Consider the following 14,422-nt stretch of genomic DNA (forward strand, 5'->3'; position numbering starts at 1 on the left):
AAATATTTCTGAAATAGAACAAAGCATTGAGTGAGGAAATGATAAATTGTGTGAAGTGTTTAATAATAGGGCAAAATTATGAATTTTTCTCCTTGAATCCTGAATAATCATACTGTAGAACTTTATATGTTTATTGAGCCTTTTCTCTTTGAATATGTGAAAAATCTTGCTTTCTTTGTATCTTCTTCAAAAGCATAGGTACGTTGCTGGTCGCTGGTCTGTGATTCTTTTCACCCTACATTCTTCAGTCACTTCGTATAGTCTTTGTGTTTTCATCTCTTGACGTTATATTGCAGAAATTAAAAGTAGTTCGAAAGAACTTTAATATATTGTTAATAAATCAAATATAAAGGACTATTTTGAATAATCAACTTCATATGATTTCTATTTTTCCGTTTCACTGAATTATTATTTGTAATATGAAGTTCAAGTGTTCTGAACTTGAGTATACTGTTCATTGTTAATATCACCCTGAAATCATATGTTTCACTTGTAAAAGCAAATTAAGATGAATTAACAGGAAAATCCACATATTACAGAAGAAAGAACACTGCACTCAGCAGCAGGATATTTGAGTTCCAGTTTCTAACACCAAATTACTGTATCTCCTCATACATATGCCTTAACTTTCTTGAGTCCAAATAATATAATTTGGAAAATAAGGATCTCCAGTGTCCCTTCGGTTTTTAAAATCCAGTGTTTTTCAGTTTATCTCAACAAACAGTGCAAAGTTTCCATTCAGTGATAAAGGACAAGAATTTCATTCTCATGAAACAGTTCTAATATTTAATATTTAATCTAATATTTCAGTTCTAATAGGCCTGAAATAGTTGAATAAATTTTCATGACAATGTTCTGAATTGCATGAACATGATTAAACATAGGAATTCATATAGAGCATTTTTATGTTGCTTGTAACTTTGAGGTGGTTTTCCTCCCATTTATGTGCCTGCTCTTTTAAAAAAAAATTTTTTTTTCTTTCAGGATATAGCATGATTATAAGGGCTTAAACTGTTTGAACATGGTATAACTACGGCAATAAACATACATGCTTAGCTAGATATAGAAATGATGCAATTGTTCAGTTAAATATTTTCTAAAGACACTCCTCTGAAAGAGTAAATGAGCTGCCTTGGACTCATTTGTTAAGAGTTGTGGATGGTTACCAATAGTTTCCAGTCATAAGAGGTAAACCTGGAAATCAAAGAACAGAGGAAAGAAAAAGGATGTTTCCAGTTATGGACTCACCTGTGACAGCTGCCTGATCTCTAAGAGACATGTCAAGTGAGGCTCCTCTGCCAGAATGTTGACTTTCCCAAAGAATGAAGCTTTGTGTGTCCTTTGGATTTCCTGTATTTTCATCTCCGTACTGGTTCAGCAAGGAACCGGAGCTTTTCAGTGTGACAATGGGGTCTCTTTGCCTCTTGACAATGTGTGTGACTTCACAGATCAGTGTGGTGACATGAGCGATGAACAGCAATGTAAGTTTCCTTCCTCTCTGTCCTCTAAGTCCTGTCCACCTTTAATCCAGGGGCTGCTGAGTTGCCTGAGGAAGTTCAGCTAGATGCCTGATTCTGCACAGAGTTCATTTCTATGACTTCAGTGTCAATCAGAAACTAAAAGACTCTTTTTCAGACATAGAGAGCAGACTGATGGACACAGGGCGGGGACGGTGAGGGTGGGATGAATTGAGAGAGTGGCACTGAAGCATCGTCAGTCGCTCAGTCGTGTCTGACTCTTTGCAACCCCATGTACTGTAGCACGCCAGGCTTCCCTGTCTATCACCAACTCTCGGAGCTTACTCAAACTCATGTCCATCAAGTTGGTGATGTAAAATAGATAGCCAGTGGAATGTTGCTGTATGATAACAGGTAACTCAAATCCGGTAGTCTGAGATTCTAGAGGGGTGGGATAGGACGGCGGGGGTAGGAGGGAGTTTCAAGAAGTAGGGCAAATACGTGTACCTATAGTTGATTCATGTTGATATGTGGCAGAAAGCAACACAATATTACAAAGCAATTATCCTCCAGTTAAAAATAAATAAACTTAATGAAACAGATCCACAAATAAAAATAACTCTACTTAAATGTTATCAAATTGCTAAGATTCTTCTTGATGGGATGTATTTTGAATCAGTTTTTACTGAGGATAAAGAGGGAATGAAATGCAAAAAGGTAAGTTTAATGTTGTTATCCGTGAAACAAGATTTTTAAAAAACTTAGTCATGCAGTTTTAAAATGTGGTGATGGAAATTATGAGCTTAAGTTGGAATATAGTTATAGGAATATTTAATATTAATTTAAGATTGAGTGAGGAGGTTTTATTTTTGCTTATATGATACTTCCACCACGTAAGTTGGTACCTGTTGTACACAGAGCATAACTGATGAATATCCTTTGATTCTAAGGCAGAGGAAAGAGGGGAAGCCTTAGAGAGTTCAGGGCCTTGATTTGGATCCTGGGTCAGCCATCTACTAATTGGGTGATCTTGGACCTCCAGTTTGTTATAAGAAGTCATAAAATGAGATAAACTGATCTCCCTGGCAGGAAAATGCTCCTGGTATAACATTAATTAAAAGTTCAGTTAGGAAGATACAGGTAAAGACATGTATGTTTCTGTAGTTTCCATTACAGTATCACATCCTGAAAATAGACTGCATTTCATCAATGGAAGGAGTGCCATTCCTACAAGCAGCTACCTTTTATAAACAACATTTTCATACAATTAAATGGGTCCATTATTGATTTGTAGTAACCCTCGGATACCTGGGGCACTAAATCTAGTATTTTAGAACAATTTACTCAAACAGTTTCTGTTTTGTGTTCAGAAACGATCTTAATTAGTGCTTACAGAATTCTTCATCTTCTCCTACATAAAGCTCTACACATTTGCTTTGTTGGAATTTTTAAATTCAGTTGTTACCACAAAAACAAGAAAAACTGGAAATCTCTTTGGAAGGAAAGAGGTGAGGGATTTTTCTCCTACAGTTTGTGATTACAATCAGGCTGTTAGGAACTATTAAACACAAACTGCACCGAAAGAGAAGGATTCATTTATATTTGTCCAGTTTACCCAGAGAGGCCACCTGTGGACGCACTGCCCTTTCTTTGGCCTGTCTGGCAGAAGCCATTACTATTCTTTGAGCAGCAAAGGGAAACCACTTGGCTGGTTTGACCAGAAGTGCAAAGTCCCTTCCATTAATAATCCCTCTGAAGCTTCCTTTAGCACGATTGCTCTGATAACATGAGTGGTTCTGCTTTGAGGAAAAGGTTGATGCAAAAGAAGGGGAGAGTTGCTGAGCAGGAAAGATCTGGCTGCATGAAAGATTCTAATAACCCCAGACTGAGAGAAGCATGAAGGAACAGATCTGTCAAATAAACAGATTTCATTTTAAATGTTACCCTGGGGAAGTCACCCCTTGGCTTTTTCACTTTTCATTTTCATTTCTGAGAAGTTCCACTTTGGTATTTTATTTAAAATGGGATAACCATAGATAAAATTGACAATCACTTTTAAGCATGAATTTCTTTTTTATACCACACTAGAGGGGAAATATTGTGGAGGAATCATGATGGCAAAGAAGTTTTTCTCTTGAAAATTTATAATGCTAAACTTACAGACAAGATATATTTTTTTTTTCTAAAGCTAACTTTATTATGATGTTTAAGCAATCACATTTTTGGGGAAAAAAGCAATCTGTGACCCTCTTTAAAGTCCAAATAATGTGAGCTCTAGAGAATGGATTAATATAATTTTTAAAATGAAATTGGCATAGTTAAAATTCAGATGCAACTAATTCTATTAATAATTTTTTGAAAATTTTATTATTTTACATGATGGTCCTATTTTCAGAATATCTGAACATATTATTTTAACTCAGTATTTTTTTAAGAGAGTAAATTTAGAAAGACTAAATCTTCAGAATGAAATAAATTATGTATACATGATATTGAGCAAATAAATTTTGAGCAAGAAAAATAATTTTTAGGTGTAGCAATTAAATGTTTTTAATGTTGACAAGAATTTCCCTTTACTAGAATTTATTAATATCCTGAGCCAGGGAAATAAGTGTTGTGGTACTGCTCTAGGTATTTTTTTTTTTTAATTATGTTTCTCATGTCACATTGTCTGCCTCCATGCGGTACCCCATTGCCTGGTCTGCCTCATTCTGTTTAGTTTTATTAGTTTAATTAAACTAAGCAATAGTTTCTCTTTTAGCAATCATGCAAAATTATTTGATGTCCAAAGGCTTTATTGTTTTATTTTTACTGAGCGACAAAACAGTAATGTTACTTATGTTACTATCATTCAGATAACAAATGAACCATAAGATAATAACCTATACTATTGATACAGTGTTGAGGTATATCCCATGCAATGGGTCTCTACTACTGGAATACTGCCAGAAAATATTCGTAGATAATTACTTGAGCATACTTGAAGTTAGTTTTAACATTAACTGTTTAACTTTTAAATATTAACTGTTTAACATTTAAACATTAACTGTTTAACATTTATGTTTAGAGCTAAATTTACTGTGACTCAAAAATGGAAAAATATATTCAATTATATAATTTCTCTCATACTTACATGTCTTGCTTAAGAATACTTCCATTTAGTCTCTTTTGTTTATTTTGATATGATGAAATACATCACAAAGTTTTAAAGTATTACCTAACTTCTTTTGCAAACTTTTTGGATTTAGGAATTTTTCTAAAGGTATTTACTTCATATAAATCTTTGTATGTGAAATGTGTGAAAATTACCTCAGAGGTACATTCTGAAAATCTGAGAGGTGATAGTGTTTATTCAGATGATATTAAGTACAAACATTGTTTCTTCAGTAGGATGACATAAATGTCAACTACTTTTATTTTTATTTATTTTTTACTCATGGTTATAGTTTATTACATCAAAAGGATTAAAGATTAAAATCAGCAATGAAAAAAAGTGTGTAGGACAAAGGTCAGGAGACACCAGGCACAAGTTTTTAGTTGTCCTTTCCCAGTAGTCATGGGGACAGTGTTCAATTCTTCCAGCAACAACTTATGACAGCCTGCTGGGTATATTGCTTTGTTGTTGTTGTTGTTGAGTTGCTCAGTCATGCCTGACTGTTTGTGACCCCATGGACTGTAGCACACCTGCCTTGCATGTCCTCCACCATCTCCTGGAGCTTGCTCAAACTCAACTACTTTTAAAAGTGATTGTAATTGCAGAAGTTCATTGAAGTATATGAAGATAAACATTAATAGAGTGAAATGTGAGTTTTCATGTACAGTATTTATCTAACCACTACATTGAATGCAAAATGAATTTTCTGTATGCAAGAGTGATAACTTTCTATTAAAGGTCCCATATTCACCATTACTGACAGCGGTGAAAAGTGGTAAGATCTTTTGGCCAAACTGCTGCTCTGAAGTAGAGAATTGTTTGTAAGCAGCGATATAACCTTTATAATACTCATGTAATACTACTGCAGGTTGGAGTAAATGCCACACATAGTCAGTATTTCTGTAGAAATCACCAGACAATTAGATTCAGAGAATTCTTTTGAATTTTGCTAACCTTGAGTAACAGTATTACAGTTAAAATAATGATTTGGAAATCTGATGGTATCTGTGTCAAATTCTTGCCAAAGATGTGCTTAATGGCTTGAGATTAGAGGCAACTATATGACAAGATTCCAACCTAAGTAATATTAGATAATTCTGGTGTGAACTATGGAACTTCGTATTCCATTTGCTATCACATACCTTTCTGAATTAGGATTTTTCCTATTTTTGTCTCATTGAAACTATTAAAATTAATTCAGTGTGAAGTATAAACATTTCCCTGATAAAATCAATTAGTGGTTTCAAATTGCTCAGCCAAATAATAGCACTCTTTCATGGAAATTTACTTTTGAGGATAATTAAAATTTACTTTTATTTAATTGGAATGTTTTGAATGTATTTTTATCCTTTGCAGGAACCGGCCATTAATTTTTAAATTAAATGAGGGTAAGGGAGATAATTCTTTGTGAAAATTTTTTATATACTATCTACATGAGGGAAATCATCTTCTAAACAGTAAAATGTATGTAAAAGTTTGTGACTATGAAATACATAGCTTTCCTCAAAAAGGAATGGGATAAAAACACTTAATCTTGGACTAGAAGTAAATTAACCTTAACACACTAATGGCTATATATGAAAAATCCACAGCTAACATTATACTCAATGGTGACAGACTGAAAACTTTTTCTTTAAGATCTGGAACAAGATAAGATGCCCTCTTTAATCACCTCTGTCAGCATAGTACTAGAAGTCCCAGCCAGAGCAATTAGACAATAAAAAGAAATTAAAGCCATTAAAACTGGATATGAACACAAAAAAATTATCTCTGTTCACAGAAAATGGGATCTTAAATGTAGAAAATCCTAAAAAGTCTATGAAGAAAATGTTAGAAGAAAGGAACAAATTAAGCTGCCAGATTCAAAATCAACATACAAACGTTAGCTGCATTTCTGTACACAATGAACCATCTAAAAAGGAAATTAAGAAAAAAATTCCATTCATAAAAGTGTAAAACAAAATAAAATATCTAGGAATAAACATAGCCAAGGATATGAAATCTAAAAATTGTTGGCTGGAAGAAATTAAAGAAGACCCAAATAAATGCAAAGACATCTCATATTCAGGGATTGGAAGAATTAATAGTGTTCAGGTGTCAGTAGTACCCAAGTATCCTCCAGCAGATGAATGAGTAAATAAGATGTGGTAGATACATACAAGGAGAAAGCAATGGCAACCCACTCCAGTGCTCTCACTGGAAAATCCCATGGACGGAGGATCCTTGGGGGCTGCAGTCCATGGGGTCGTGAAGAGTCGGACACAACTGAGCAACTTCACTTTCACTTCTCACTTTCATGCATTGGAGAAGGAACTGGTAACCCACTCCAGTGTTCTTGCCTGGAGAATCCCAAGGATCGGGGAGCCTGGTGGGCTGCCGTCCATGGGGTCGCACAGAGTTGGACACGACTTAAGCGACTTAGCAGCAGCAGCAGATACATACAATGGAATATTGTTCAGATTTAAAAAGGAAGGACATTCGGACACATGCTACAACATGGATGAACCTTGAGGGCAATTATATTAAGTGGAATAAACCAATCACAAAAGGACAAATATTTTATTCCACTTTTATGAGGTACCTAGAGTAGTCAAGTTTATAGACAGAAAGCAGAATGGTGGTTTTGAGGGACCGAGGGGAGGGAGGATGAAAAGTTGGGGGAAATGAAACAGTTGTGAACTTGGAGGGTGATGATGGTTGCATATTAGTGTGAATGTATTTGTTACCACAGAGCTATATACTTAAAATGACGCATTTTCTCTATGTCTTGGCACAATTTCTAAGAAAAGCAGGATTTATTATTAAGGAAAGACTACAACTCTGCCTCATAGAACTTTCAAGAGGGAAAAAAACGTGCATTATTAATATAGGCCCAGGCAAAACTGTGAAATAAATGCCTTCCACCTCTCCTTTTTAGAATTTCCTAATTCTTCTATTTTCTATTTTCTAAGAACTTCATTATTGTGATGACCTACTCATACTAAGTTAATCCTGAATTCTACATCAATTTCTTCTCCATTACCACTATTAAATTTTTTTCTATTCTTTTCCATTTTCTCAGAAGCATGCCCTATGTTAACTATCACTTGAGGATACTTTAAAAAATATTTTCCCCAATTACGGTGTTAATGGTCACGTTTTTGAATGGCTCTGCAATAAAATTTTAATGAGAGAATCTGGCATGGTGGAAGCCAATTCAGAAGATAATCGGGTCTTCCAAGCAACCTCCAAGAACAAGATAGAGACAGTCTCTTTTTGACAATAGTACACTTGACCTGTGGTATCACAAAATTAAAAGCAAAATGATGAGTTTCTCAAGTTCAGAAAGCTCAGGAACATGATTCTTTGGATAAATTCCTGCATCCATTCCTCCTTGTTCCATATCCAGTCCAACTGCAGCGTTGCTATAATAGCAGATAAATCTCCACACAGATTTTACTATAGCATGTACTGTCAGATTTGAATGTAGATAGGTGGCATAGCAGATTATAAAAGGCAAATCAACCACAATTCAAGGAAAATTGTTCGAATGGCTTAAAATGCCCAGTTCTCTACCGGGAGAAAAATGAGTACTTAGAAAATTTTCTGATGGATTTTTTGAATAACCCAACAGTTATGAGACATTCATGATTGCTTCTTTTTAATAAGAATGAGTTGAAAAATGTATGCTCATTAGATTCATGCTGTAATGAAAAGAACCCCTGTTGAGACTATTCAGAAATAAAAATGTTTTATTTAGCTACTTTGTAGCTCTAACACTTCAGAATACATCATCATTATCCTTGTTTATTAAAGAGAACAAAAACATTGAAAACAAACATCAACTAAGTAATTTTAACACAAGATAATTTCTTGGTATTCAAAAACTGACACCTATGTGAAAATGTGAGTATATTTCATACACATAATTGTTGAAATACAGTGATAAAAATACTTTTGTGAATATTTTGTAATCAGAAATAGATCATTGGAAACATTGTTGGGAGCTGAAAGAGACTTAAACAGATACATATTTATGTAGGCTATTGCATAGCTGTTTGAATGACACAGACACATTTATATACAAATAGCATATAATTTACTTCATTTTCTGTTCAACTAGATTCTTGGATCAGTAGGAGTCCATGAGGTAATAAGTCAGGTATTCCAGCAATTCTGACTTCCCTGGTGGCTCAGATGGTAAAGGGTCTGTCTACAATGTGAGAGACCTGGGTTCAGTCCCTGGGTTGGGAAGATTCCCTGGAGAAGGAAATGGCAACCCACTCCAGTACTCTTGCTTTGAAAATCCCATGGATGGAGGAGCTTGGTGCAGGCTACTATCCATGAGGTCACAAAGAGTTGGGCACAACTTCACTTTCACTTTCCAGCAATTCTAAATATTTTAAAGGCCTTAAGGCAATTGTAAATTTAATCATAGTATGATTCATAGACTAATCAAGTTTCTTAGTTTTTAGGTAGAAGGACATTGCTTCTACCTGGAAATATTGGTTTCCTCAGGTTTAGTAGAAACTCTGACCTACTGACCTTTAAATCTAGGTATTTGGTAAAAATGGGTTAGTGGATTAACATTGAGACCTTAAGAATTCAGGTTTTGAAGTCAAAAAAGACCTGGGTTCTACTTTTGGCCCCAGCATTCACTTGCTGCCTGCTTTGTAAGGTTGTTGTAAAGAGCTCAGTTCAGTTCAATTCAGTCGCTCAGTCGTGTCTGACTCTTTGCGACCCCATGAATCGCAGCACGCCAGGCCTCCTTGTCCATCACCAACTCCCAGAGTTCACTTAGACTCACGTCCATTGAGTCAGTGATGCCATCCAGCCATCTCATCCTCCATCATCCCCTTTTCCTCCTGCCCCCAATCCCTCCCAGCATCAGGGTCTTTTCCAATGAGTCAACTCTTCGCATGAGGTGGCCAAAGTACTGGAGTTTCAGCCTCAGCATCATTCCTTCCAAAGAACACCCAGGACTGATCTCCTTTAGAATGGACTGGTTGGATCTCCTTGCAATCCAAGGGACTCTCAAGAGTCTTCTCCAACACTACAGGTCAAAAGCATCAATTCTTCGGTGCTCAGCTTTCTTCACAGTCCAACTCTTGCATCCATACATGACCACTGGGAAAACCATAGCCTTGATTAGATGGACCTTTGTTGGCAAAGTAATGTCTCTGAGTAAACTACTGGAAGTAGAAAGCCTATCACTGACCTTCCTCAGTAAATTTTACCTAGAATATTCCTATTAATATTACAGAATACAGCTGCTTTGTAAAATCTTTCAATAAGGAATCTAGGACTAAAATTAATAAAACAGACCATTGCGGGTAAAGCAGGTTTAGCTAATGTTGTTTAAAAATGTCATTTTTAAATTGGCTCTTAGTACTCACATGGATGATCGCAAGAACATGCACCAGATGTATTACTAAGCAATATTTTGACCAAAATATGATTAAATAAAAATGAAGTTTTTGTGACTGGGTTGTCAAGCACTGTCTTATCTATTAGTCAGAATAAGCACTGTGGCTAATGTAACCAGTCAGGACAAGAACAAACTTGTCAAAGGAAAATCACCTTTACTAAGGGCTGCAACCCAGGGATGGTATATTTGTGGTTGAATTAATCTATTTTTTAGAGAGTGACATTTGTGGATGTTGGATAATGGAATAAAGCCCACTCTGGATGATTATCACAGCAATCAGGTGTCCAAATCCTTTCCTTTCTCCCAAGCCTGTTGGATCACTTGTACCCAGAGAAAATGAAATTTAAAAAAAAGCCAGAAAATACCCTTTTTGTGGGTGATTAAAATACATTGTATCATTAGATCTTCATAGAAATCAGTCAAGGGAGAAAGGACAGGATGTCAGTATTTTAGTTTCACAGGTGAAAAAAAGGGCTTGGTGTGGTTAAGTGGTTTAGCTAGGCCCTCAGTAAGAGACAAAATCAGGCCTAGGTCCTCAGTCTCATGACCTCATGTGTGGCATTCTGTCTGTATGACCACACATGTTTTTACATGTGGGGATTTATTTGCATGTCATGTGCAGAAAACCTTTGCATCGATAAAGTAGACTGAAATTGTGAAAAACTATCCAGCTGTTAATCTCTATTTCTCATTTGTTCCTAAGCTTTCTTTTTTTCATGTATTGTATTATTTCTTAAGTAGACACATAGGGTTTTGGAAGCTAATTTCTTTTCTCTCTCACTAGGCTCGGATTATGAAAGATGTGATTTTGAGGATGGGCTCTGTAGTATGATACGAGATCAGAGTCTGCAACATGGCTGGACAAAGAGGAATGGGGTGATCGGCCAGTCACCTCCATTTTATGATCACAATGGTGATACATCTGGTAAATGCTTTGAACTTTATTATTCATTTTTGTCAAATGATTGGTTAGGACAGTAAAATCTTGGCTGATGTTTAGACATTGTGATTATAATGTCTAATTTGATATCTTCTTTAACCATATTCAAGATATTTGTGATTCTAAGGTGTCATATTGTTGTTGTTATCTAGTTGCTAAGTCATGTCTGACTCTTTGCAACCTCATGGGCTGTAGCCTATCAAGCTCCTTTATCCATGGGATTCTCCGGGCAAGAATACCAGAGTGGGTTGCCATTTCCTTCTGCAGGGGGTCTTCCCGACCCAGGGATCAAACCCTTGTCTCCTGCACTGCAGGTGGATTCTTTACCACTGAGCCACTCAGAATCTAAAATGTTGTATTAGATACTTATAATTGGGTTCCTGAGATCCCCAAGGACTATCTAGATAATTGGGATTTTATAGCTATTTTGACTCTCTCTGAAAACTGTGAAATTTAAATGTAGCAATCCTACATAAATTAATTTGTCAAATATCTTTGCTTTTGGCTCGACTGATTGTAGTAATGCTCATTTTCTTTGGCTGCCTAGAAAGCACTGATGGGTTGACCACTGGCCTTTGAGTTGGCTCTGGACCCAGATATTTATTTGTTTTATTTGTTAGCTAATGAGCTTCATTCATTCACCATTTTATACCAGGCAATTAAGATATTTTAGTGAACAGAAATTGACCCTGTGCCTGCTTTCATCCAATGGCCTTATACGTGATATGAAAAGAGGTAATCTTTTGCCTGGCATAAGTAATTGAAGGCTGGTGATTTTTTAAAGTTTGTATTTCTCTCAAATAAATACAATTAAATGTTATATATAAATGTTTCCCTAAAGATAACTTTTTATTTTTGGCTGTACCATGCAACTTGTGGGATCTTAGTTCCTCAACCAGGGATCGAACCTGGTTCCATGGCAGTGAATGCCCAAGTCTCAACCACTGGACCCCCAGAGAATTACCTGCTTAGAGATAATTTAGAGCAATTGCATATTAATTGTTTGGAAATGTTTACATAAATAGTATACATGTGGTTGGAATCCCAGCGCTGACACTTATTAAGTATATAATCTTGAGCAATTTACTTCATTAAAACTTGGTTTACTCAATTGTAAAATCTATCTTGGATCAGATTTAAGAGCTAAATAAGATATTTTGAGTAGAACTTGTCATAAACTATCTGATGCAAAGTTGATATTTAATACATTCCTGAAAAATTTTGGTTTTCCTAATTTTAACTCTTATGTAAGTAAAATGTTCATCTTCCTTGACTTTGATGACTAAGTTTTGAAAAAGAATTTTTAACCATTGTTAGGAAAAAGCCAACTTTTCCACCACCACCCCTGCCCCCTCCCCCCCAAAAGACCAGCTTCACAAACAGGACCAGTGATCCACGGCAATACGTAAAAGTTTTATTGTGAATTCAGTTGAACTAGATGGTGCCACTGAATCTGGTTCCCAGATTTTAGCCAGTGTAATACCATTTCCCTTTTAGAACCTCCCCACCGTTTCTTCCTTGTACTTTACAAGATTTTTCACAGTATATTTTTACTTACTGTAGTCTCCATCATGGGCAGAAGACTTGATACTTTGATTTGATGTCATATGTAGCTCTTACTCTATTCTTGCTTGCCTCTTCATCTGGAAGTTAGACAACATCAGAATCTCCACCTCTTTTCTGTTCTCCTCCTTTTCATCCCTCTTTCTTTCCTTCTGTCTATTTTCTCATTTTGCCATGCTAATTTCTTGATAGCCTAGTTAAGAGATAAAGTGGGATCATTTATATCAAAATTGAGATGTTATACAGGCAGACACTCTTTTATCTGTATCACTTGGTTTGACTCCAGATCTTTGGAGTCAGACTCGTTGGGTTTGAACCTTGGCCCTGCTAACCTGCTTACTATGTTGTTTCAGTTTCCTCATCTGTAAAATGGAAATAATAATATAAGCCAAAAAGGGAAAAGGAGGCAAAATTTTGATTAGCATAGTAATGAAAAGCTAGTGATTTTAATAATAGTGATGTGTCTCATAACTACAATTAAATGTTAAAATATGAGTTTTTCCCTAGAGATAATTTTAAATAAGCAAGTGTTTTGCCTTCAGATATAAAGTGTTGAAAATGGTTATGGAAAAATAGCTATGCTGAAATCTTGTCTTAATTCAAAAATTCTTATTTTGTGAGTTTTAATAAAGTTTTTGATTAACTTACACTTGAAATAATTTGCCAGTGCTCCAGATTAAGTTTCATCATGTAATCAATGCCTTGAGAAGTTTTCTGAGCTAATTTTGAAAATCTTTTAGAACATTAAAAGCATCACTGTGCTGATGTTTGATGTCTACTAAAGCTTGAAGCAGAATGATTAAGATATAGTACTGATTTTTAAAAGTATATAACATTGCAATTTGATAATATTATTACAAAAATTCAAATACATCTTTGCAGTTACAGTAACACTTTTTTAAAAGGATGGACTATAACAATTTTTCTTGTAAGAGTATAAAACTTTTTCTTATAACTCATAAATGAGTTTTTTTAATTCTTATAAATATATAAGTATAGAATAATTCTAGAGTTCAACTAATAGTAAAGGTGATACATGAGGTTTTTAAAATGTATGATTATCTGTAAACTTAAACTGTATAGGTTTATCAAAGATAAAAAAAATTATGAAAAGTTTATATTTCCTTTTATACCACAGATTATTTTCCTTATTTGAATATTTAAAATTAGATTTAAATGGAATTATGAGAACTTTTGTGATTTTAACCAATTGTTAAGCTGGGTCTAAAGTCCATATACTGCATTATGAAACACACTATTAAACAGAATCCAGTCTTTTCATTTTGTCCTAGGAAAGTGTGATTGTAGCCTAGAGCTGAAACCCCTTTGCTGTTCTCCACAGACACGCCTGCAGGGCCCATTTCTAGAGCATTTCTTTGATCGTTTGGGATTGTTGGGCAGTTTCAGTCAGTCTGTTGTTGGCCCCAGATGTTATATCCTGTTCCAGGCAACTATTAAGTTAAAATACTTGCCAGTTGTTTTCAACACATGCCTACCATGAGGAGTCTATTTGCACTGGGCAATTTTAGACAGCCTTATAAGTGATGGCTTTCAGGAAACGTGCATGCTCTGTCACGTCCAACTCTTTGCTAGCCCATGAACTAACTGTATAGCCCGCCAGGCTCCTCTGTCCATGGGATTCTCCAGGCAAGAATACTGGAGTGGATTGCCATTTCCTTTGCCATCAGGAAACATCAGTGAGGTCAAATAATGATAATTATTTGGTAATGAGGCTTGAAAGAGTTTTAGCTTCATTCTGCTCATTCCTATGGTTGCCATACTGCACCAGGAACATAGGCTGCCATTTTTTATAGTTGCTATGGGGCTTGAGAGTGGGCAATGGGAATAGGGCAAATTAAAAAAAAAAAAAGCCTAAAATTTATTGAAATTCATTTTTTTAA

At 35.3% G+C, this 14,422-nt stretch overlaps 1 protein-coding gene across 1 annotated transcript in view; it reads left to right on the forward strand.

Annotated features, from left to right (window-relative positions):
- The first annotated feature begins 1,303 nt into the window (after positions 1-1,303).
- MALRD1 (MAM and LDL receptor class A domain containing 1) overlaps positions 1,304-14,422 on the forward strand; it is a 603,405-nt gene continuing 590,286 nt past the window's right edge. Inside the window, exons 1-2 of the mRNA XM_052651192.1 lie at positions 1,304-1,481; positions 10,803-10,943. Coding sequence (XP_052507152.1) covers positions 1,304-1,481; positions 10,803-10,943 — 319 coding nt within the window. The remainder of the gene's footprint in view (positions 1,482-10,802; positions 10,944-14,422) is intronic.

Source organism: Budorcas taxicolor, chromosome 13 (genome assembly GCF_023091745.1).
Source record: "Budorcas taxicolor isolate Tak-1 chromosome 13, Takin1.1, whole genome shotgun sequence".
NCBI lineage: Eukaryota > Metazoa > Chordata > Mammalia > Artiodactyla > Bovidae > Budorcas > Budorcas taxicolor.